This window comes from Triplophysa dalaica, chromosome 4 (genome assembly GCF_015846415.1).
Source record: "Triplophysa dalaica isolate WHDGS20190420 chromosome 4, ASM1584641v1, whole genome shotgun sequence".
Classification (NCBI taxonomy): Eukaryota; Metazoa; Chordata; class Actinopteri; order Cypriniformes; family Nemacheilidae; genus Triplophysa; species Triplophysa dalaica.
Window position 1 is genome coordinate 12,436,805 of NC_079545.1, and position 24,664 is coordinate 12,461,468.

The 24,664-nt window shown below is 38.3% G+C and overlaps 1 protein-coding gene across 11 annotated transcripts in view; it reads right to left on the bottom strand.

Moving 5' to 3' along the window:
• Positions 1-24,664, bottom strand: part of fbrsl1 (fibrosin-like 1) — a 245,130-nt gene that overhangs the window by 70,634 nt on the left and 149,832 nt on the right. For all 11 annotated transcript variants that reach the window (XM_056745377.1, XM_056745375.1, XM_056745383.1 and 8 more), the window contains one exon: positions 17,962-17,991. In XM_056745377.1, the coding sequence (XP_056601355.1) occupies positions 17,962-17,991 (30 nt within the window). The remainder of the gene's footprint in view (positions 1-17,961; positions 17,992-24,664) is intronic.

Below are 24,664 nucleotides of genomic sequence, written 5' to 3' on the forward strand. Positions count from 1 at the left end.
TCTTTAAGATTACATTGCAACAAAATAGCTACAGCAGTCATTATTAATGAAGGTGCTGAAGAATTCATTTCTTATTTATGAGAAGCTAACCAACTGGCAAGGCTTCTGACGGCCCTATTAATGATCTTTAGTGGGCCTTGGGCGAATTCTGCTCTCCGAATCCACTGTTTTCTTTTCTTCCTGTCTGTCCATCTCTGATCGCCACCTTCCCCAGCAGCCCGTGGAGGGCGGTGGTAATTTGTATGGATGATTTAGACGTACTGTATGGGAGGAGGGAGGGAACTCGAGGGAAGGGGCCGTTGATCAGCCACGGCACCGGTGCAGGAACCCAGACAAATAACAAACGACAGGTCTGTGATTAAATCAAAGCTGCAGCTCTAAGTGTTGAAGTATCAACCTGTCACTAGCAATCTAGAGCTGGTTACACTGCTTTCCCCTCTTTCACAGGCTTGCACGCTTCGCCTTTACCCATAATGCATCGCTTCTGTGCACATCTCTCACACACACACATACACAGATTCATTTATTGCCAGGGTACGTGTAAAATATCTAAAGTTTAGAGTACTGTAAAACTACAGATCAAACATCTAATCCTGACTTTGACAAAAAATTGTGTGTGTCAATTTATAAATGAACATTTGTAAATGTGTTATTTCCGTGTTTTATTGTGTTATTAGGTGCTTGCATTAGTAAGCATCACTTTCATTACTACTCATAAAAAAGAGAGTTTGGGCAAATCCAAATCTAGTTTCTGCATCTAGTTTGAGTTCTGAACACATAAGCATCCACATTTTCTAAAAAAAATTGAATGAACTTTAACTGTATAGTCCTCAACTTGCAATTTCTAATACAATCTTTGTCTGCTGGTCTATTGCAGCATAAGCATTATTGTGATATGACTTGTGCGACTGTTATATCCATTATGCAATGCTTTACATTAATAATATTACATCCATCTCAACAAAAAACAACCATTAAAAATTAAATGGCAATTTTGTGCACAATTCATAGAGTGCACATGAAAGCAAAAAATACAAATGGATTATATTTTGAGCTTAGTTTTCAAATACAAAGCAGTAGCGGTATCATTTGTAATCATATTGATGGGAAGCAGTCGTTTATCCACTGGAATTTAAAAGATTAAACGAATGGAATTGTGTTTACTGACAGAAAACAGTAGCATCAAGCAAATATTTTAATATTCAATTTCTTATATCATAAAAGGCCACAGACTGAATTCAACAACATGCATTTTCATTACGTACGTGGTCTGGGTCTTTTGTCCAACCATAATACCCCCAAGGCCCAGATGCTCATATGTCCTCTATGATGACCCAGTGAAAGCTGGGACTCCTACACAACAGGGAGCTTGTCTGTAGCTCCAGATATACATCAATACCAGAGGCTCACAGTCAGACTTAACATCCCTCAAAGAATCTGACATACAGCCCTAAGTAAACAGCAAACTGGGCATGATATAGCAGACAGTAGGAGCATTATGTAAGCACAAAACCGTCAAACAGCAACATTCAGACATCTTGTATCTATGTTATTGGAATGCAGTACTTTGTAGTGAAAAAAACCCCACCATTTCGAAGACACAAGCATAAAAACTGTCTACTTTCATGTTTTTGTGGAAGAGTTAATTCCTTTGGTTGGTTGTGAGTGGCATTGGGAGGGACATTCTTATTTTAAAAAACACATGACTGGACAAAAAAGCTTATAGTTAAAAAGCCTCAAAACTATTTTTTTTTCCAAAATCATATAAAATGTCTGCATAATATCATAATTGGGCAATAGCAAAAACCTTTGTGAAACTAGTCAATTGCACCACCACAAAAAGTTCACAACACCATATATAAATTGCAGCCTACTTTTTTTAATGAAAGTGTTCTTCCAACAGAACATCATGCCACAGATAAACATGTAAAACAGAAATCTGAGCTCATATCAAGCAATGATGTTCTTTTCACGCATCTATATGAATGCATCTCATAAACACAAACCAGACTCTCAGAAAATAAGGCACATAAGAGACAGAGCATCGATTTAACCAGCTTGACCTTTATATACAGCAGTCTTTACAAAGAATCCCCCAGCACAGGGCCCCAGAGCCTGCAGACTCCATCAAAGCATTTTACACAACATCAGTTCTCACTATTAACCCTAAGGCATGATGGGGGGTGGTCACACTTAACAAGGACAGACACTTTTCCAGGAACATCTAATATTTACAGCCAGGGGTAATAACCAGGCCGGTGGAGAAAAATAAGGACGAGACTGCTTCGCTGGGTGAATCTCTCTTTCTCACTCCAACCAAGGAACTCAAAAGTAGCTTGGACGTGTGCAGTGGGGAGGAAGTGACCTTATGAAACAATCTGTCTGAATTGCATTTGCTCGCCGTAATGTAATGGGTCCCTGAACTGGAAAAAGATTTAAAAGACATTTAAAGGCGATGGTGCAGTGAGAACACACCGAATGGTGATTGTAAATGCAATAACATGGACAGTGCAGCTGTTATAGCTTGTATGTCCTTTTCTACCTCATTCATCTAAAACGCGCTCTAAAAATGTCATAGCGCCATAATACAAAAAGGGATTTTCAATTATTTTTGACAATTAACAAAGTAAACTTTTTTTTTTAAGTTTGGATTCCTGGTATTACTGTGCGCAACATCCATGCAGTTTATAACAAAGAAAAAGACGTCACTGCAAAACATACATTAACACATAAACATTCTCTCCACCTCTGAAAGAATTTCTCTTTTGGCAAATGTCATCAATCCTGCTATTTTTTACCCCTACCTTCCCATCACTGGTCACAGTGTTAACAAATCAAGTCTCGCCCTGTATTTTTCTTGTTTATCATGTCTTTTAACTTAAAACAATTAGACATAAATAAGTAATAGGAATGCTTTTTCAAGGTGAATTAAAAATTCTCTGTAAAAAGAATCTTGTAAAATGCTCCTCCCTGTTTTTCTTGTAAATTTGCGGTCTTTTTCTGTAGACTGTTTTTGACCAGCTTTCAAAAATATACTGTTAAAAAGTCCTGTAAAACAAACAGCTGGTGCGCCATAAATATTCTATTTATAACTATGCTATATAAGTGAAAACATTTGTGCTACACTTAAGCCAGTTTGAGACGTAAACTTTTAAAAGTCCCACAAAGAACCTTCCACATCAGATCCTTTTTATTGTTCAAAAGGTTCTTTGTAGTGGAAACATGTTCTACAGACTAAACACAGATAAGAAAGAAATGGTTCCTTTGATGGAAAAGTTCTCTAGAAAACCAAAAAATTTTCTTTTCCTTTAATCCCTCTTATAGCACCTTTGCATTTAAGAGTGTATTTTGCCTTTAAAAATAGCTTTTTTGGAAATCCATTATGATCCATTGAAACACAAATGACCTGTTGTTGATACAATACAGTTCGTATTTAACTCAAAGCATTACATTTACATTTATGCATTTAGCTGACACTTTTATCCAAAGCGACTTGCATTACATTATAGTATACAGAGTATTTGCCATCCCTGGGATCGAACCCATGACCTTAGCATTGCTAGCACCGTGCTCCAACCACTGAACCACAGGAAACCACATAGATAATCACTTTCATGGGTTCATTTTCCCTTCATCATGTAAAGATTTCTTCTCGGGAGACCTTTTTGTGCCAAATTCTGCTTAACGCTCCACGGCAGTAACTGCTGACTGGCTGTTGTGCCAATGCCATTCCATCACTTCCTGGAAGTGCAACGATCCAGCATCAAGTACTGCATTAGCTCTGAGTGCACTCTGAGCTTCATCTCAACCTCAATTGCCTGGTTTCCCTCCCCGTTCACTCGCTAACTCACAAACGCACAAAAACTCGATAAATAACTCATGTTTCAGCCCTCAAAGCTCTCTCCTATTACACCAACTCCATTCATTTCTCAATCCCAGGGGCCTTAATGTGTCCTGGGCCTCAGATAATATCTGCTCTGTGTAGGAACAGTGCCCTCTGGGCTTTACATGGAGGTGATATTAAGAAGAAAGTGAAGGTGAAATTGATTGGGGAATTCCAAGCCTGGTGTGCTTTGAACATCAAAACTCCTTCCAAACTCTTTCACCATTCCTTGTTCTCTATCCTCAGAAGGAGAAAACAGGAATATGAAATGCACACAGGGATATGACGGTACCAGTGGTTAAGGCATCAGGGCCTGTCTCTCAGCTACCATTCCCTGTCAAATAATAACACATCCTATAACTCGACCCCCTCTATCACAGCTAAAAAATTAGACTATTAAGCTGTCTGCTGTAAACAGAGGTGGGGATGGTGTGATACGTTTAAAGAATGAAAAGGCAAATTGTGGGCTGTGATTCGAGATGTTTTCAGCTGTAACAGCTCTTATTGACGCTAATCTGGCCGAGCTAACTCGAGGGATATGACAGATTGAGTATCAATGTTCAGAAGTGTTGAGGGCCAACAATAATTTCAAAGTTTGTAATAAAAGCTCTACAGAGCAATGTTAGTATTAAAGGCGGAGTAAATACATTTTATCTTATTTGTTTTGCATAAGAATGTCTATATTTCCTGAAGCCATGTTGCCTTTCCTATATATTTCAAAAGCAATGCTTTACAGAGCCCTGAAAAAATTAATAAATGTATATATTTGTACATTACATAAAAAAATATTTTGACATTATTTATTTAGTCATTTCTGCTTCACGTTGTGCCTAACAATGGTCTCAGCTATGACATATTCATGATAAAGCACATCCTCTCATATCTTATTGCTTACTTATATATTGCTGCTGTTCTTGTCCTTGTATCTCCATATTTTGTGATTTGTTTTAGCCATAATTAAATCATTATTGTTATCATTGGTAAGCCAATAATATCTAACCAATAAAAAGTATTAAAAAAGCTTTTAAATTTTGACAAGACAGTATTTAATCATTTAAAAGTAGAGTGTTTTTTCCATTTGCTGCGATATATTATATACAACTAAGTAGGCCTGGATTAATGAGTGTTCATCATTTTGGAAAAGTACTACCACTATCTGTATGGGAGTTTTGAACTGGAGCCATCTATGATAGTATGCCTTACAATTTGTTTTCTCTGTAACTATGTGTTCTTGTTTTTAAACCTCATCATTACACACAGCATGCACATTAATGGGTAAACATTTTTGCCTGCTCCTGTTTACCTTTAACATTAAATGGGTACATTTGATTCATCATTAGTCAACTAGGCACATTACTAGTTTCTATACAGGAGCTCACTGTTTATAAAGCAAACCCTTTCAATCCTATTCCTGTAATCCAGGCATCAGGCAAAGAGACCATTCACAACAAAATATACTTTCACTCTGTTTATTCCATCTTCAACGTGTCTATTTTTGTCTCCACTTACTCCTGCCAGTAGCTCAGACAGATTGTTACATGTATCTGATTAATCATTTCAGGATGGGCCTGACAACTAAACAAATTCATGCCGGGATAAAGTTGTCGAGTTGCTAAACATTGCTCCTTGGCTCGTCATAAGGCGCTTGAAATGTGGGACTCTCCCCAACAAACCCTCCCCAACTCCTGCTCTTCTGTGCTCCATCTTGAGAACCATGCCAACAACAGCTTTCAGCCGAGACAGTCTAAAAGCCCTAGCGAAAGGAGTCTATGGTAAAAAAAAAGATTGGATGGTTGTATTGAGTATTCAAGGCCTGTGGGAGGGCGAGAAGCACACCAGAGAGAGATAGACAGGAGTGTGGGTTGGGCTTAACAAGCAAGGATCTCGTTGATTTAAAGGCGCTGCTAAAAATTTATGGGAGCATGTTTGGACAGAGGCCATTGCGAACAGCTTGGCCAGCTGAGCGGCAATGCAGCGGGACGCCTAATAAGCCCGGCGCAATTTTTCACTCCATATTTTATCAATAAAAAAGCAGTTAAAAAACCCCAAAGTGGACGCGGCTCTGCACCGTCCGCCATCTGGATCCGCCTTTCATTCCTTAATCCGCTCGTCATTAAAACGTTTCTTGGCAGTTTGCAGTTCATTCCCCGTGTGCAGATGTGGAGCGTATCTTCAGACGCTGTTCTGATCAAAGTGCTCTCACGTCTACGGCAGTCAGAGAAAGCGTATCGCCTTCTGGCTGCAATGGGCCAAGCCGGGGTTACGCTTACATTATTTATTTATTTGCAGAGTTATTTATTTATCGCCTCATGAGCACAGGTCAGCTCGCAACGAAGCTCTCCTCGACTCTGCTTCTGTAGGCCATAGCGGTTTTCTTTCATTACGCGGTTAAGTTTAGCCAGGAGACATCTTTGATTCAGAGCCATGGCTCTAAAACATGAGGCCCGGCGAGGCGCGTTTGGCAGAGCGGCGCTGATTTGTATGTCACCCTTCGACAGAGAGGCCTAGACGCAAAACCACAGTTTTACAATCCTGACCAAGTATTCTGGTAACAACATCAAAATGACTCAAATACAGGCCATGATTAGTCTTAACCAAAGCCAGGAATCGAATCGGTGTCTGTGTGTTTGCTTGTTAAAATGCAAGTAAGACCTAAATCATAGCGGTTGTTGAGATGAATGGCGTTTGATGGTTTTGTTCCTGCTGCGAATCCCTTTGTTTACGGATCACATTTTCAATTCTCAAATGTACTGTCGTATGTTTCAACGATTACAAAATTTTACAAAATGTATTTCAAAAGCCTGGAAAATACAGCGAGCTAAACATCAAGAAAAAAGAGAGAGATTGAAGCCATCTGTTCAACATTTAGCGAGTTGTTGAACTACCCCACTACTAATGCCACATAATGTTTTCATTTGAATGTCAGGCATTAAGCATAAACAAAATTAGCTTGGTTGCTAAATTAAAGTGGAATAACTTATGACAGAGACAATTAAACATTATGTGGCAAGTATTATTACGATTACCATTTTATTCACAAACCCCTGATCAGTTTGAGTTTGTGTATTCCTGCTCGTAACAAAAACCGGAGAGGCAGATAGAAATAGGCCATCGTAATGACAGGCCATTTCCATAGTTTAGAAATAGCCAATGCCAGCATGTTAGCACAGTGAGACTCGGAATTAGATTGCGACTAAATGTGGCAGCCTTACGTGGCATCAGGGCTGAGGGTGGGCATTGATGGAGCTCCCCTACAGCTACTGACGTACGTCGGCCTCATTTGGCAGCGACCGCTTGCATATTCCGGCTGTCAAGGCCATGTGTTAGCTCTCCTACAAGCCTCTGCCAGGCAACTTCCAATGCCCCTCAACAGCAACGCCGCAGGCGCTCCGACTGTAGCAGGTTACGCTAATGAAGTCAAATTAATTTAATCGAGGCCCCATCTAACCTATCTGCGCTGCCAGCAGGGAGGTGGGGTTAATGCCAACTCGCTGCTGATTTCTCTCCAGAACAACCCTGTCAGAACTCATAAGAGTTAGCGCTAGCCGCTAAGTGCGCTAACACGCACACGCTGGCCAGCAGATGAAAGTAAATTACACAAATGAAGTTGCGGTATGTTAGCTCTCCTCTGAGGTACAATAAAAGCGAGCGCAGTGAAAACTCAAGTTATAAAACAGCTATAACCGTGTCATTAAAAGCCGCTAAAATAGGAAAAACTGGCAAATAAGCACTAGAGAATGTCTTCGTTAGGACCAGCTTCCTTTCACCCCCTGCTCCACGCCTCTATAAAGTTTTATGCGGTCCTCCTTGATACAATAATTATTTTTTCCTGTAATCGTTCAAAGTCTGCAACCTTTTCCCCTCTGTGAAACCGATCAAAGCGAGCTCTATTATTTTCACGAGGGACTCCATCGCTAGATCCCGGCTATAATTGAAAGCAGTCGGGATTGTGTTTTTGGTCGTCATCTCGGAGCGTTCGCTCTCTTTAGGGTTCCCTGTTTCTGCATAAATCATCAACATACCTGCAATTTGGGATGAGAAAACTAGAACAGGCCAGATGAAATTATTCTCAGAGCATATTTAGTATCTGTTTCATCAACCGCACTTGGATAGAAATCACGTTTAGTATTAATAATCCCCTTTCAGCCTATAACTTTATTACATGGTACAATATAACAGAGCCTGTTCAAACAAAACTGTTGGAATAACAGCATCACGTTTAACTTTTACTTTTAAACTCACATCAACATCTTTAATATCAATATCAGTATAGTATAGTGTAGTATAATATATCATATAATATCTTATTATTTATATTAGTAATTATAATTATAATTATTTCATATTTTTCTAAATATCTCCTTTTGTGAAGTAAAAATCACGTGTTTGGAAAAATGACGATAAAGACTGAAGATTAATTAAATGTAATACATATACAATGTAACGTAACACATAATGTAACACGTAACATAAGATAACACGTAACTTTATTTCACATATATATATAGAATTATATATATATAATTATTATTATTTTATAAAAAAGAAAGATTACTGTTAACCCAAACTGTGTTTGGAAAAACATGAGAATAAATATTGTCAATAAAAAAATTTAGGTCCACCATTTCTTTAAGAATATGTTTAATAACTATAAAGTGAAGAAGTGATATCCATCGTTTATCTATTCCGAGTTAGCCATTACATCCAAAAGTCAACTTTTACCATTAACAAACATGTTTTCGTTTTGCCCCAATTCTTAATAAACCGGACGAGCAGACATGCATCCGTCTTAAAAAGACCATGTAAATCTATTTCACAAACCACACCAGGGTGCCCTTGAAAACCGAACGTCTCTTTGATAGTTCCATGGAAAGGCCCATCTCTCACAGGCTGCATTACAATCAATGACATGCCTTAACATTCACAGCGAGCCTCTCTAAGTCTCTGACTGTCTGTGTCATTTCTTGGAAGCGATGAACTGTAAACCTCTGCTCATGTAAAACTTCTCTAGACAAGCCCTGGCAGGGACAAATCTTGGTTTTCAGGCTCCAGTTGGATCCACACAAAGCACTGGCAACAAGCTGAGAGTGGTTAAAGTCCGCCAACGTTTATTGAATAAGAGGCACTTAAGCATCAAGTTTATGCGCGATCAAAAATACTCCAGCCTGACACATGTGCGCACACGCACGCAGCGAATGTTTTCTCAGCAGACAACATCTGCATCCAATATGGACTCAATTTTTTTTTATTACTGATGTGGAAAAATGTTTATAGCGCTTGGCTTGTAATTCACACACTGTTCTTAGCTGGAGCGCTGGGTAGGCTGCCATAGTAATCCACCTTGAAAAGCAGATATTAACATTTGTTTAGATTACGGGAAACACCTGACGTTGATCCTTGTTTTGATGAGAAAAATACAAGAAAGAATAAGAACGGAAAACCATGCACAAAGCACATATCCCAGAAATCAATGCAGCACTGTCACAGAGTGCGTTTACATGCACAAAATAAACGGATATCTATCAAAAATCAGCTTATAATAGAAACCTGCATGCACATCAATAAACCAGCTACGCAGAAATCCGTGTTTACATGGAAATTTTAGACTTGCCAGGTTTCTCGCTTATAGTGACATCACCATCCATCCGGCAGCTGTGCAAGGCACTTGGTAAAGTCTATTCTGAGGCGCTAGCGGAAGTAACGCTACACTGCTACGTGACAGAACGGAAGATGAGTGACGTCATGTGAATAGGGCCTATTAAAACTGTATATTTTTAAATCTCTCCACATGTCCGCAGTACCTCTAAATGCACCAATAGTTTTTAATTTTGCCATATCCACACCTACTGCATGATTATAGAGCAGACTTTTATGCATTATTTTATAATTACTTCCATTTAGAACTTATACTATTGCGCTGTCAGACAATCAAAACTGAGAGAAAACCTGCAAAGGCACTTACATGCAGTAATGGGCAAAAAACTACCTCTGCCAAGCAGGTTATGCTTGCATAGTTTATGAGCTTTCCCCGATAAAAGAAAAACGTTTTTCAATTTTACATGATCTTACTTGTTATCATCTTATTAAGCATAATCTGTGTAAAGGTCTTTGAACATACAGTCCGTTGTAACATATTTTGTCCAAAATGGACAACTGCAACTATTGGGGTCGTTTCAACCCAAAATGCCAAGTTGTTTTAACCTATTGTTGGGTCACATATAAAACCATTTCCTGGGTTAATTTAAGCTCAACTGTTGGGTTTGTAAACTTTTGACCCAATGCTGGGTTGAAATAACCTCACTTTTTTGCGTGTAGTATACGTGGCAATATAAGACAAAGTTAGTGTGGACACAAATCCTTCCAATGTCAAATTATTTATTCTTTATCCAATATTTAAAGGGTAGGAATTCAATCTGTTCAAACTCAAACTCAAAGCACACTTTATCTCTCCAACAATATTCATGTCATGATTATGTTTGGCCGCGCTCAAATCTTAATGCCAAAATAAACAGAGAATATGACAGCAGTTATTTTATGTGTCTCTCAAAGTGAACATATTCTTGCCAACTAACCTATAATGCGGATTTGTGGTGATGCACCATCAATCAAGTGGTGATAGATTGATGAAGTTGGCGACAAACGCAAAACATGCATCACCAGGGGTGTCAAAACAACTAATCTCTTCAATCTACGCGAATATCTTTAGGAATTAAAATAGTTCACCAAAAAAAACCTTGTGCTTACTCGGGCTTATGTCATTCCAAACCTGTATACTCTTATTTTTGTCCAAAAAGAACCATACAGTATGAGTCATTTCAACAACGCTACACAATGGTCTCACAAAAGTAGTTCATATGAAAGCAAGCATATGAAATATTGAAAGCAACTCAGGACCTCTGAAAAACAGAGTTTTATTCATTTTATTCAGTGAATAATGACGTTCTCTATGTAACTTTCAAATCTCATTATCCATTCCGTGTATTTAAATTGGCAAACCATATTTGACCATGACACACATAATTGTGGAACATTATAACAATCCAAAAAAATGTCATGTATTTTTGTGGCCATGGAAGAAAGTCATACGGGTGTGGAAAAACATGGTGATCAGTATAACTAATTTTTGTAGTGAACTATTTCCTTAAACATAAAACGTTCCCATTAGTATGCAAAAGTCTAGTAAACGCACTTTCGGTTGAAATTCTTTGTCATGATCAATTTCAAAAGAAACCAAAGCGTCTTACAGAGAGTTGATGGAGCAATAAGCGATATGTCATACAGGAGCAATAATACAATAGGTGCTAATATAAAGTTACTAGTTTCAACAAAAGCCACATATTCAAATTCCATTTTGGGTGAAATCCCAGCTTCCGCACTAAAAAACTGGGTACAAGTAGCACCGGGAAGAAAACGTGGACCAGATGGAACGACCTGACATCCAGAGAAAATACATTCTCTCAGAGAAGAGAACATTGAAAACAGCCTTGATAAAAAAAGAAAGAAAACCATTTCCATGCTTTAAAAGCGATGTAACGTTATGATGTCATTAAAGCGCAACACCGTATAGTTGAAACACACAGTGACAGAATTGCAAGAAAGCGAACTGGCGTTAGGTAAAAAAGAGTGAGATACAGGAATGAAAGTCATGCCGGACAGAAGAAAATGGCATCTCCATATTAAACCATAGGTCGAAGGTGTCAGTTATAATTTCACGCCGCCCGCGGGGAAGAGAATTAAACCCGTCTGCGCCGGTGTGATCTCATTCGCCCGCCGTTCCGACTGCACGTCGAATCCCAGGCTGATGGTGGAATATTGCAGACAAATTGGTTTTAAATGAAAGCTAGCGCTCTAACCGACGTTCGGCCTCCCTCTCCACAGCCCTTCCCCAGGTGCACTTAATCTAATTTCATTAAAGAGATGAGGAGCGATGATTGCTTGTGTCGAAACATTAAGCCGCTCCATCTTCACCTCCATAAAAAAACTATTAGGGGCCTGTCAGCAAGCCGGTGGGTGGCCTGTTTATGACTGAATATAAGAAAAAGAGAACGAGATGAGAGTCAGAAAAGAAAGATGAGAGGGGTCCAGGGGTAGAAAGTACATTACACATCATTACTTCCCTCAGATCTTCGAAACGAGGGAGAGAAATGACGCTACAAAAGAGAGGCAGGGAAAGTATTTATCAGGAGAGAGAGACATTGATGTATTGTAGGCATGAGGTGGATGCCACCTGCCAGAAGCGTGCGTTCAGAGGAGTGAAGCATGCGTAATGCGACATTTGGTTTAAGATAAGGCCCCGAGAAATTAGTATGTCAATCAAAATTCTCACAATTTCTCACACGGAACATGCCGCAGTGGTTAGATGAATAAAAGGAGAAAGAATTTAATAAAAAAAGATCAGAGATTTGGTCTGGTTTTAGCTGGTTAAGCAGGTTGGTTTTAAAGAGGTTTTGGTCAAGCTGGACACCAGCCTGCCCATACTGGAAACTTGCTGGTTTAAGTCAGTCCACTTAGCCTGCCAAAACTGGTCGAGCTGGTCTTTCAGTCTGGTCAAGCTGGTGTTTAGCTGGTGGGTTCCAGCCTAAAAAGCTAAAACCATTTTGAACAAAACCTCTGTAAAACCAGCCTGCTTGACCAGCTAAAATCAGGCTGGGAGACCAGCTAAAAAGTGGCTACAACCTCTCCAAAACAACCAAAATGTCAGTTTGTACCTTCCTCAGATTGCATTTTCTAAATTGGTAATAGATAAAATAAATCTGCATGGCTCCTTGGTGATAAAACTCATGCATTCGGACAAACATAAATTCACGTTGTAGGTGTGAGTTTGTAATACCACGAACCCGGAAAATGCACTTCTCACATGCTCAGTCACATGACAATTTGCACGTTTTAAATTATTATAATGGAATAAAATTGATATTTTAAAATGCCAATATCGAATGTTTTCATGTTTTTTCTGGTCTTCTTTCTGGTCTTATCTCTGTGTAGTGAAGCACTGATACTGATCTATCGGTCATAGCTATAACTTATAATATGTGAACTTGTGTGTGTGTGTATATTTTGTGTGTGCGTATATGTTGTGTGCTCGCATGATGGATCTACGCGATAATGTTAACAGCCTAAACTTATTAAACTGTGTATCTTCCGGTCATCATACAAACACATATGATATCATTTGAAGTTGTTAATGGTTTACATTTATTTGCGTAGATCCACGATAACCCCAAAACATTGTGCTTTTGCAAATTAAAGAAATTCAAAAGGATGCACTCTCTGCCATCTGTGAACTGTTTCTCTCTGTTCGCAGAAGAGCTTCTGGAGCAAGTGTGATAAGAAGTTATGAGTCATATTGTGCTTTTTATAAAATCACCATTTATCACCCTTAAAATGAGAAAATATCTTACGTTCCTATGTGAAACAATTACTGTCCGAATAGGGCTTTACTCAACATAAAATTACACTAAAGTTTTTGGCAATGAAAATGAATTGACATATTTCCAAAAAGTAGATTCATTTTATTAGCTTAAACGTCTCTGTTTAAATGACTTTGTCAAAATGTCAGCCAATAAAAACCAAGCTAAAGCGAAGACTAATTATCTAGACAAATGGCGTCCCGACTGTAACTCCACAGGGACGCAGGACATGGTTCATAAAATTGTGTTCCCTGATCACCCTTCACCCTTCTTGTGGACCACCAAAACTCTAAGCTCTTAACTTTATTTGGTAGAAAGAAACCTTAATTCCATGTGTCACATATTCAAAGGAATTTGAAAGTACTGTTATATTAATATAAATACAATATGGTCCAATATTATTTAACACCAAGTATGAATTAAAGTAGCTTGGGTGACTCTGTATTCTCAAATGTAATATTATAACATTCAGGAATTATCTTAGAAGCGAATGTTTCTCATTAAAAATACAACCAAATCCCACAAAAAGCCCCTGAGATGGTTTGGTGGTGCATGTGAGAAGCTGTATTTTAACACAGCACTGTCCTGTCAAATTGGGGCCAACCCAAAGATAAAAGCTAGGCAAGTGCTGCTAATGCTTACATTCCAGTCTCAAACAAAACAACATGATATTTGACAGGGCAAATAGCTCGAATTGAGATGATGACAGAAAGGGAGAAGGGTTAGGATGTCAATAAAGACAGTACCACCCGTCAGCTGTAAAGCCCTTCGGTTGCAGGGGGAAAATGTCAGTGTTTACCTGAAGTGGCTGAATTGGTGGGGTGTGTCATGTGACACACTGTCATACTGATGTGAGGGAAAGAGATTGCAGAGAAATGAAATAACACAAATCCTTTTAAGCTGCTCCAACAAACAGATGGATTTCAGTGCTCACCTGTCAGGACACAAATACCCAACAGCCTTGAATGTCAGTCATTTGAATGTGGGCTAAATCTCAGGTATGCACTGCATTCACCACTACTGTAGCAGACGCAAATATGTTGTTTACGGCAAAAAGAAAATCGTTTTCTTATTAAGCATGATCTTTTTCTGGAAAGAGATACAAACATCTATAAAGATGAAATTTAGCGGCCTCTAGCGGTGAGGTTGCAATTTGCAACCAATGGCCCATTTCACCCTCCCGTTCGAGCACTATGACGAACTAAGATGTAGTCATGTTTTCGCTTCTTTGTCTAAGGGATAACTTATTTACGAAACGTTCTCCGTAGAGAAGTTTGTCCATATAGTGATGCTGTGGAAACAACATGGCGAATTCCATGCAAGGTGTACATAGATTTCTGGAATCACAAATAATGGCGCACATGCTCCAATCCACATGAAAAATTGTTACCAGTGATAAAAGCAGTTTTTAAAACAATAAACACGTTTAATTTAAAATAAACGTGCACATCACATGGCCAACATGACTTCTGCACCAGCCTTGCCAACACTTTATTGTTTAGATAATACACTGATAGAAAATCCTTTCTTAACTGCACACAAAACAGATCCACATAAAGAAACTATGCGAGGGTAAATACATTTATCAACAGCCAATCTTGCGTTTGTCAGTCAAACAGGAAATGATTGTTTCCAAAAAGCCAGCAGTAAGAAAACACCATACACGACAGGAATACAAAGATGCACATTATTACCAGCTTGCTTCAAAAGTTATTGCAAGAAGTACGCATCTCATTTCTTGGCCAGATCAAAGCCTCATCATCTGTCACAGACTACGAGAGGTGCTTTCTTTTCTTTGAAAAGGTTGTGATGTCTTTGTTAATAAGTGGACTTGATCTACACATGAAGCGATTTTATTCAAATCAACCCAACTGATTATAGCCTCCAGCGTACCTGCAGGCTGTTTTATCATTTAGTAATGTTTAAAACGCCAGAAGCGAGAATGTTTCATTTTTTAGGACTAAACAAAAACGTTAAGCCTTGCAATATTAAACCGGGGACGACACTTATTACAATTCAAACTAAACTGATGATTTACATTCGATTTAATTGTATGCAATTACATTACTGTTACATAGTTTTTCAGAAAAAATCATGAAAAAGTGAATTTTCAAGCAGTGAACTTGTTCTTCTCTTTTATGCACCTGAAGACAAACACCTCAACACATATTGTTGTTTTTCAAGCATGGCTCATCTTCTCAATGCCCCCTAGCCACCTCTTACCAAGAACCATTATCCCTAATCCACACTTTCAGAAGACAGCCCGTAAAAACATGACCTGATGCATTCCTGCTAAGAACACAAACTTGCTTTGACTCTGGGCCCTGCGATTGCTTCCACATGTTCTCAGTTGTGTGAAAACAACCTGCATCTGCAGTTTCATTTAGCATTGTTGAAAAACCCTCCATGTGGCACGGCAAACACTGATCTGGGAACAGCTTTCCAATATCGCAATTATGCATAAGAACACCGTAAAAGAAATATAAATGAACTGAAATCAGTAGCAGATGTCACATGGTACTAAATTCTACAGAAATGTTTAGTCGACAGGGATTTTGTACATCTTGTTCTCCTAAATGTTAAACTAAGCAGTTACACAGTAGCGTTTGCCTTTTTTACCTTTTTTAAGTATAAGAAACATTTATATATACTGTATAAGTATACTATATATATTGCATATAAGCCCAGTTTCACAGACCAGGCTTAAGGCCAGTCTTAGACTAAAATGAATGTGTGACCTGTCTTAACTCAATATAACTTAAATATCTTAAAATATATCAGTGCCGTTGTTTTGTCTCAAGATGCACACCTGTAATGTGTTCTTATAAGGTGCTTTTATAAAAGTTACATAAATATATTAATTCAACTAAGGAATAGTCCTGGCTTAAGCTTAGCCGTGTCTGTGTAACCGGGCGATAGAGCATGTAAGTATGCTAAAAACAATCTGTAAAAATAGGGCACAATATACTGTTTTAATATGAAGGAATTTTCCGTATTAATTTTTACAGTTTAATTACCTGTATTTTACATTTTTGCATATTAGCATTAACGAAAATGCCCGTAAAATAAAGGAAAATGTACTGTAATTTTGCACTGTAAGCGTATACTGTGCATGTATACAGTATATTGTCTATTTACACTATATATATGATCTGTTTAAATGGTTACATATTTACCATAAGTACCATGCGATCATTAAGACACAGTAACAACAGCATCTTCATGGAAAAGTGACATCTAAACAGGTTTAGAATACACAGCCTGACATTTATAAACTCCATCACGAAGAAAGTAAAAGCCTCCTGAAACACTCTAGAAAACCCAGTTTCCTCTTTTTTCCGAAGCTAGTGTTAAAAGAACACGGCGCTTTAAAAGTCCCTCTCTTCATCGTGTCAAATCCAAAGAGGTTTTCTCTTACCATCTGCCTCAATGAGGAGGAAGATAAAAGCCTATTGACTAGCACGAGCTGCGGTTAATGCAAATTGCTGCTCGCTATCAATGTATTATTTATAGAGCGAGCCGGAGATGTTTTCCACCGAACTGGGAGCTTGGCTTACAGGAGATTAGTTATGCTATCACATTCATTTAACAGGGAGTAATTGCTTAACTGCAGGGGAATTAACATGTGTTACACTTCCACTGGAGCTACATGCTGTTTATAAGGGTGACAGTCATATTAGGGTTATCAATATTAAAAGATAAACAAACGACAAAACTCTTCACCGGAAGGGATCTGGCAACCTACAAACCGCTAACCAAATCTCGAAAGCATTCTTGACCAGAGAGCATTTGAATAACAAATCAGATGTAATGGTATAATTTGAGGGCGATGTATATGGCTGGAGCCCATGTTTGCAAATGCATGCAAATATAACGCCTTATGGAGTCAGGCCATTATGGCATGTGTGACATATTGTCTTTCATGGAAATGGCATCCTATTGTTTCATGTTACTAAAGGGAAGCTTACAATGAAAGATATCACCTTTACACGTTTAATCTTTGTGGAAAATGTACTAGCATTATATTTTGTAGAAAGCCAGGACAGAAGAGAATGACTTGTGCTTACGAAAGACAATCATATGTTTCAAAGCCTTGTAAAGTTGCCTTCAAAGGCAGCATTGTGATTATGCTTCCTATTAAGAAGCACATTTTATTAACAAGAAGTTTAAATGTTGTCTTAAACAGCACTCCAAATCTGTTTCAATTAAGATTGGGTTGTTTTTAACCCAGCCTGAGCTAATACGTATTTTTCTTCATATTTTGAACTCTTTTGAACATTTTAGTGGTGTTCTTTAGTACTGACTTCCCAAAAGTACTTGCTGTACGGAACTAACTAGCTTAACAGCCATCAAGCAACTCTCACAGTTCAATCTACTTCAAAGTTGCTGGATTGACATCCCCAACACAGCGACACCGAACAAAAACCTTAACACACTTCTGCAATAAATGTACTGTCTCGCCGCTGTGCCGCATTTCTCTTTGTATCCCTGTAATATGCAAATAAATCAACAATCACAAGTCTGGCAGCCATTTTCTGTCATATACACACGCACAAACACAAACAGATAGACGACAGCCTTTCATTATTTAAACTCTTAAATCACTCTCACGCACTCCGAGGTGGGTTAGGTAAACAGACACACACACACACGCAAAAAAAATCTTACCTTGTCATCAATGTCACTCTCGCTGTCACACTGTAAAGAGAAAAAGATATGAGAGAATTATTCATTCATTCTCTGACCTCATTATCGTTTTTTACCGCAGCTCTTTTTACTCGCATTCTCTCCTTCGGTGACACCTTTCGTCAAAATTGGAGGTGATGAAGGGGAAAATGTGATACATTTGGAAAGAGGATGCCACGGTTCAAAAGTGAGATGGCGTAAAATACTACATTTCAGTCGGTTTTCGGGAGGCGGTATAGCAGGCAAGCAGTTCAATGAATGATAATAGACAGGAAGTAGGGGGGAAATTATTCATATATGGGCTAAACCTTGGCACATTGCTGAAAAATATTAAAATCCCACTCGGAAAAAAACCCCAGCTGACAGCTCATGAGTGCTAGGATGAATATTCAGGGCAGTAAAATAAAATAAATATAATAAAATAAAATAAAAACACAAGTTTATAATTTAAAGGTATTTCAATGGTCTGGGTTAAGTTTGAGAATAGATGATTTTTGGGGACTGTAGAGCAGAAAATGGCAATTGTAAAAACTTTAAAACGTGTTTAAATAATCAAATTAGGAAGCACAGTTCCCATCTCTTCATGTTACAAAAAACCCTCAACAACACTTAGCAGGCACTGGAGTGCCATATTCTTACATAAATATTTCATGCCAGGCCATTATTGCACACTTCTGTGCTTCTCGCCTTTCAAATGTACGTGTAGCGGAGGACATTTCGGGTCTCGATGCAGATATGGACTGCAATTACGCATATGCAAATGAGCAATTACAGACCATTTGCACTTTAAGGAGCGGTCCCAACCACTCGCTTCTGTTTTCTTAATGAGGATCAGAAGTTCATCTGTTTTTTTTAGGTTCGTTGTTAAGAATTTTCCATTTAAATTTATTGAATGATTTGTTTACATCTTTGTGTATTTGAACCTAGCATGCAGATCTGTATGTTTCAATGGTACATATGATGTATAATGCGTATTGATAACTGTAAGTATGTCTAATAGTGCACTGTGTGTACGAAGTATATTTATGTGTATATTGCACACTGTCATCTGTATTAGACTGTAAGTATGTAAATAGTACTGTCTATATGTCAATTGTTTCTGCACTTTTTGGAGCACGCTCAAGAATTTCCCTCACCAACGCACTTGTGCTGTGGTAATATGACAATAAAAGTGATTTGATTTGGATACACATTGTATTTATCTCAAAATAAGCTCAAAATGTTATATATAATATCATCCTATCATACGATGTAATATATATTTATATAATATTGTGTAATATTTCCCCTTCAAAAGACATTCACCCACTGGAATCATCTAGATTACTTTAAGGATGGATGTGTGTTTTTTGGAGCTTTAATATAGAAGCCTATATATGAACATTACAAACAACATTTGAATAAATACAACATTTTAATAAAATAATCTGTTTGTGTTCAATTTAAAAAGGAAGTTATTTACATCTGGTTTGGCAAGAGGATACCTTTCTAATGAGAAAATGCCAACAACTCCTTTAAGAAGCAGAGAAGTTTTAAAAGTTCCAAAGCAGTTAATACAGAACGTCTCATTTAAACTATAAAACGAGTAATAAAGAACGATAAAGCGATAAAACTTTAAAGAATGTTAATAGGTAGAGAAGCACAGGAAACGTTTTCTCTCTGGCTCTGCCTTCAGTGTTTTATAAGCCAATAAGGTCCTGCTCACCGTCAGTCTCATAAAAAGATTTCTTGTGGCTTTGTTTGTGCACTGGTTGTGTCGGTGCATTCTTTGCCCGATCAAATATAAAACCTCCCACACAAAATCTTACAGCACGCTTTCCAATGAACGCTAGCATGAAAATGAACTGCAGCCAAATTAACATCCTTGCATTCACTCCACAAAGATTCAGCAGCCCACCGTTGAGTCCGCCTGATGTTCTGTGTACATTAATGTGAGTTTATGCAGCGGATTAGAGAGACGCATTCATTCACAGCGCTAGCTAAACAAATCCTAATTGCTCAGCTCTTCTTGTCACAAGTCATTAATTGTAGGTCCATGGCATTAGCAAACAAAGTGGCTTAACCAATTGTCAAGCACGTATCCATTCAGGTGGGATTTTCCTGTTTGGAAATGTGGATGTCAAACAGTCCAGTATCTATCCATCCATCCATCCATCCATCCATCCATCCATCCATCCATCCATCCATCCATCCATCCATCCATCCATCCATCCATCCATCCATCCATCTATCTATCTATCTATCTATCTATCTATCTATCTATCTATCTATCTATCTATCTATCTATCTCTGCAGATACGCTTATTCAAATCAACATACTATTATTTATTTTTTCTGCAAATAAAGCAGCATGTGACCTTGACCTCAGTACACACCTTCTTTATCAGCATTGACAGACAGAAAAGAAATGCTTTGTAAAAAAAACAGACTTGGACGGATGAAAAAAGAACACTGTGTAAGTGACACAACTAATGTATTCGGTTTACACGGGACATAACAGTCCCTCCCTTCATCTGCTGTGAAGATGCTTTTGACATTTAAACAGCTTTCTTCACATTTGGTGTGTGTATTTTATTTACAGAGTCTCTCGTGAACGCCGCAGCACGTCTGTGCGTGTGTGCAGGAGCGAGCGAATGTGATTTATTCACAGCGAGTCTCACGCCGGACCCCACGGCTTCGGTTTTGGCTTGCCGACGGCCTCATATATTTCAGCTGAAATGGGAATGGGAGGTGAGGGGGGGAGAGCTGTCTAATATTTCAGAACATTTTCCTGGCAGCATTTTAATAGACACGCACACCAAGGGGGGAAGACAATAAGCGTTGCGCATCCCGGAGCACATTAAAACCGACTGCCCAAATCAATAACACAGTTGCACCTGTCACATGCTGAGGAGATTGGGAATGAATTGGCCTAGGAGGGGGAGTAAGGAACTAGCCTGACGACAGCCATGCTGGCTCAACATCAGCGTCTGCCTGGGGATGTCTGGATGAATACTGATTCCAGCAGTACAGGGTGCCAGAGAGACCAAAAATATGCAAAACCAGATCTCTGCGCCTGCCACGAATACATTTCAGGGTGTCAGCGCCATGGCAACTGAACAACAGTGACATCATCGGGGCTGTCAGCACGTGCAGTCACAATGGGGGCCGTCTGCTGCTGATCGGAAACAACGATTTTGGTCTAGTGATCCAAATTAGGACGAGAAGAACATTGAGAATAGTTCATAAATGTGACTGTATGTCTTTAATATGCATGAATGGGGAATTTTCTCGGCCCAAGCAGTTTGTTGCGGAGGGCGTTTAAACAACTTTTTTATATTTCAGGTCCTAACAATAAAGTACCATGGCACTACCATGGTATTCTTGGAATTCCTTTAAAGAACCATGTAAATATCATGGTACCTGAATTTCAGTTGTATACATTAAAAGTAGAAATACTTGTTTTGTAAATGGATCTTTGAGAGTAAAAGTTGTGTAGTGGATTACACACTGAAACTGTAGTACACATTTAACCATTTGACAAATGTCAATACTCTAATGGCAATTTGGCAATAAATGGCAATATTTGAATAAAACGGAATGAATTAATGAATTAAACATTTTTAAATAGACATATTTATAAATAAAACATCTATTAAAAAGTCGTTTTTTGTTTTTTATGTTCATTTTCTATATTTTATTTTAGTCAATTATTTTAATAAAAGAAAACATTAATAAATAAAAAAATATTCAAAATGGATCAAATTAAAATAAATCAAAATTAATGATTTAAAGTATTTTAAAAACAATAAAAATGTTACATACAATACAATCACTCAAATGTCAATTAAAACAAAAAAAAATGTGTTTAAAGGATTTGCAAATCGGATTTCCGAATGCTACAATGACTGCACCTGTTTGGAACAATGAGGTTCTTCTAAGACAACTGAAGATCAACTGCTGTTAACAATCTTGAGGTCATCGCAAAACTTTAAAGACTTTTTTATCAATATCTCACAGGTTGACTTTCTCCTATCTGGTTAAACTGAGGTGAAGGTCAAAGATCAGATGCAGGACTCTAAGTGTATAAGCACATTCACTGTAACAGAGAGCGACTCCATGAACACAACACTACAGATGATAAATAATTCAAGACAGTGTTCATTCAGTCGACTTGGGAGAAATCTGATGAGTCACTTTGGACGTTCTTAGGGGACTGAGCACAGATCGAAGGATCGTTACTCCAACCAGCGTGACAAACAACGAAAGAGCGTTGCTAAATAAATTACTATCAGAAACGGAAGGCCAAGCGATACTTGGTGCCTCTGTAAAACAAAAGCACATTGGAAGACAACATTCAGTGCCAAAAGAAGGATAAAAATCTTTTTGTTTATAAATATATCGACAACCTGACTTGAGGTCACCGAAGAGCTTTCACACAACTTAGAAAGCATAATATTTCAGCTGTTCTTCTAAAGCGCCAGCCTTAAGAGATAAGGAGACATCACTTCTCCTTGACCTCGGTATAAATGATGGATAAAAGCGGCCGCCTACGCTTTCATTGGATCAAGCCATCAAATTCATGCAGCAGTTTGACATGTGACTTTGCCTCAGGGCATGATGGGAAGCGACTGGGCAGCTCAGGTCCAAAGCGGATGGATTAAGAACTATTGATCTGATGGAGGGTTGAAGATAGAGGTGGAGAGAGAAGGATAATGATACATATAAGAAGAGAAGGTGAAGTGATGTGGGAGGGTTATGGAGAGAGAAAAGCGAGGTAATACAGAGGAAGAAAGAGTCGATATAGAAAAATCTCAACTGGTGGGTGTAGACCCAAAGATGTGTTTATGTACTGACAAATAAACGTTTGACAAAAAGTACAACTGCAGATTGCTAATAAGATTATATATTGAGAAATATAGAACTGTTAGCAAAATGAATCAGATTAACAGATTCTAATAGGCACAGTGAGACTCTTTTAGTTTTTCATATTCAATTAAACTCTGTGGCATTGGAAACATTATTTGCTTACTGTAATTGGACAATTTGTCATTGCACACAGGCGGTATCAGTTTCAAAGTACAGTTTCAGTTTTGCCAAGAAAACAGGAGAAAACTGAAATCTGTTCATTCAAACTCTATTGCGGCACAAATGTCACTTGGTTAGCAGCTGTACTGTACACTCCGTACACTGCAGATGAAAGGATGGACGTTGTGTGACATGCCCTTATTTTCAATGGCAGTGCAAGGTGAAAACCTGAACCTGACAACATAATATACAGATATATTTGTCTGAGAATGAAAGATAGAGAAACTCCTTTGAGAATACTAAACCCTTAGGGTCTTGCCTTAGAGCTTTCGAGGTGATGATGTAATTTACCAAGACATTATATCATAAAACCTTCAATATGCAACAAATAGATGATTGCTATAATTGTCATGTTCGGTGATAATTTGACTCCTATGATAAGCAAGTTCACAAGTTATGCTTGTGTCAGTATTTTATCCTGCAATAAACACGCTTAAATACCATTCTCCACTAATTATATTATTTTAGCACATATTACATTATTTTGGCCTAAAGCTACAATTAACAACAATTATATCAGCACAATACTAAGTCTACTAAATATGTGCAACATCAAATATTAAAATAAAGTAAATGGATAACAATCAATGCACAGATAAGAGCAAAAATCTGTTCTAACTCTAATTAAATTATTTTCTTTTTGATCTAAAGTGGAGTGAATGGGTTTTTTCGGACACATTTTTGGACTCTGTTTGAATTCAACTCTAATCATCCAAATGTATTCCCACTGATATTTTTGTCATTGAAATGATGTCACACCACAATAGCTTTAAACTTAATATTAAAATTCTCTCATCGTTTACCTTCCTTCTGCAGAACACAAAAGTAGATATTTTGAAGAATGTTGGTAATCAAACACCTGCAGTACACACTACTGTTTCACGGACACAAAACCAACGCACATCACTGGGTACCGCCGTTGTTCCTTACCAACATTCTTCAAAATATCTTCTTTTGTGTTCTGCAAAAGAAAAAAAGCCACACAGATTATAAATGACAAGAGGGTTTCAAATGCTGCATCATGTTGTTAAACAAAACCAATTTGTTAAATCGAGGAGAGCCTCAGAAGCCAGTCTGTAAGGATAGCACGGGTTCATCTAACAGCGCTGCGGCTACAAGTGACGTAGACAGGGAATCTCAGTTATAGTTAGGGAGTATTCCCTTAAATGGGGCGACACACGAAAGCGACACGACAAACGGAATACAAACAAAAGCGCATGACAGAGGAAGGAAAGTCATGGGCCGTATTTAAGCAAGGAAATTAGCCAGTTAGAGAAGGTAACGGGATGTTGACTTGAATCGGCCTCCGGGCAACATTCTCTCCCACTATACTCTGAATGTGTGTGAGTGTGACAGTTTAATGGAGTTAGTGGCGGTCTCCCTGTGGCCTGCGTGTAGTGTGCCACAGAACAGATTGAGCCTACGGGCATTTCTCTCTTCCTCGATCTCTCTCTCTTCTATGTCCTTGTGCGGGCTGCGAAACACTGAGAATAAAGCGAGGAATGGATGTATCAGAGATCACACACAGAAAGAGAGGGGGGAAGAGAGAACGAGAGAGTGCAAATAACATATGGTACACCATGACAGACCACCTGTACAAAGCCATGAGATGAAGATC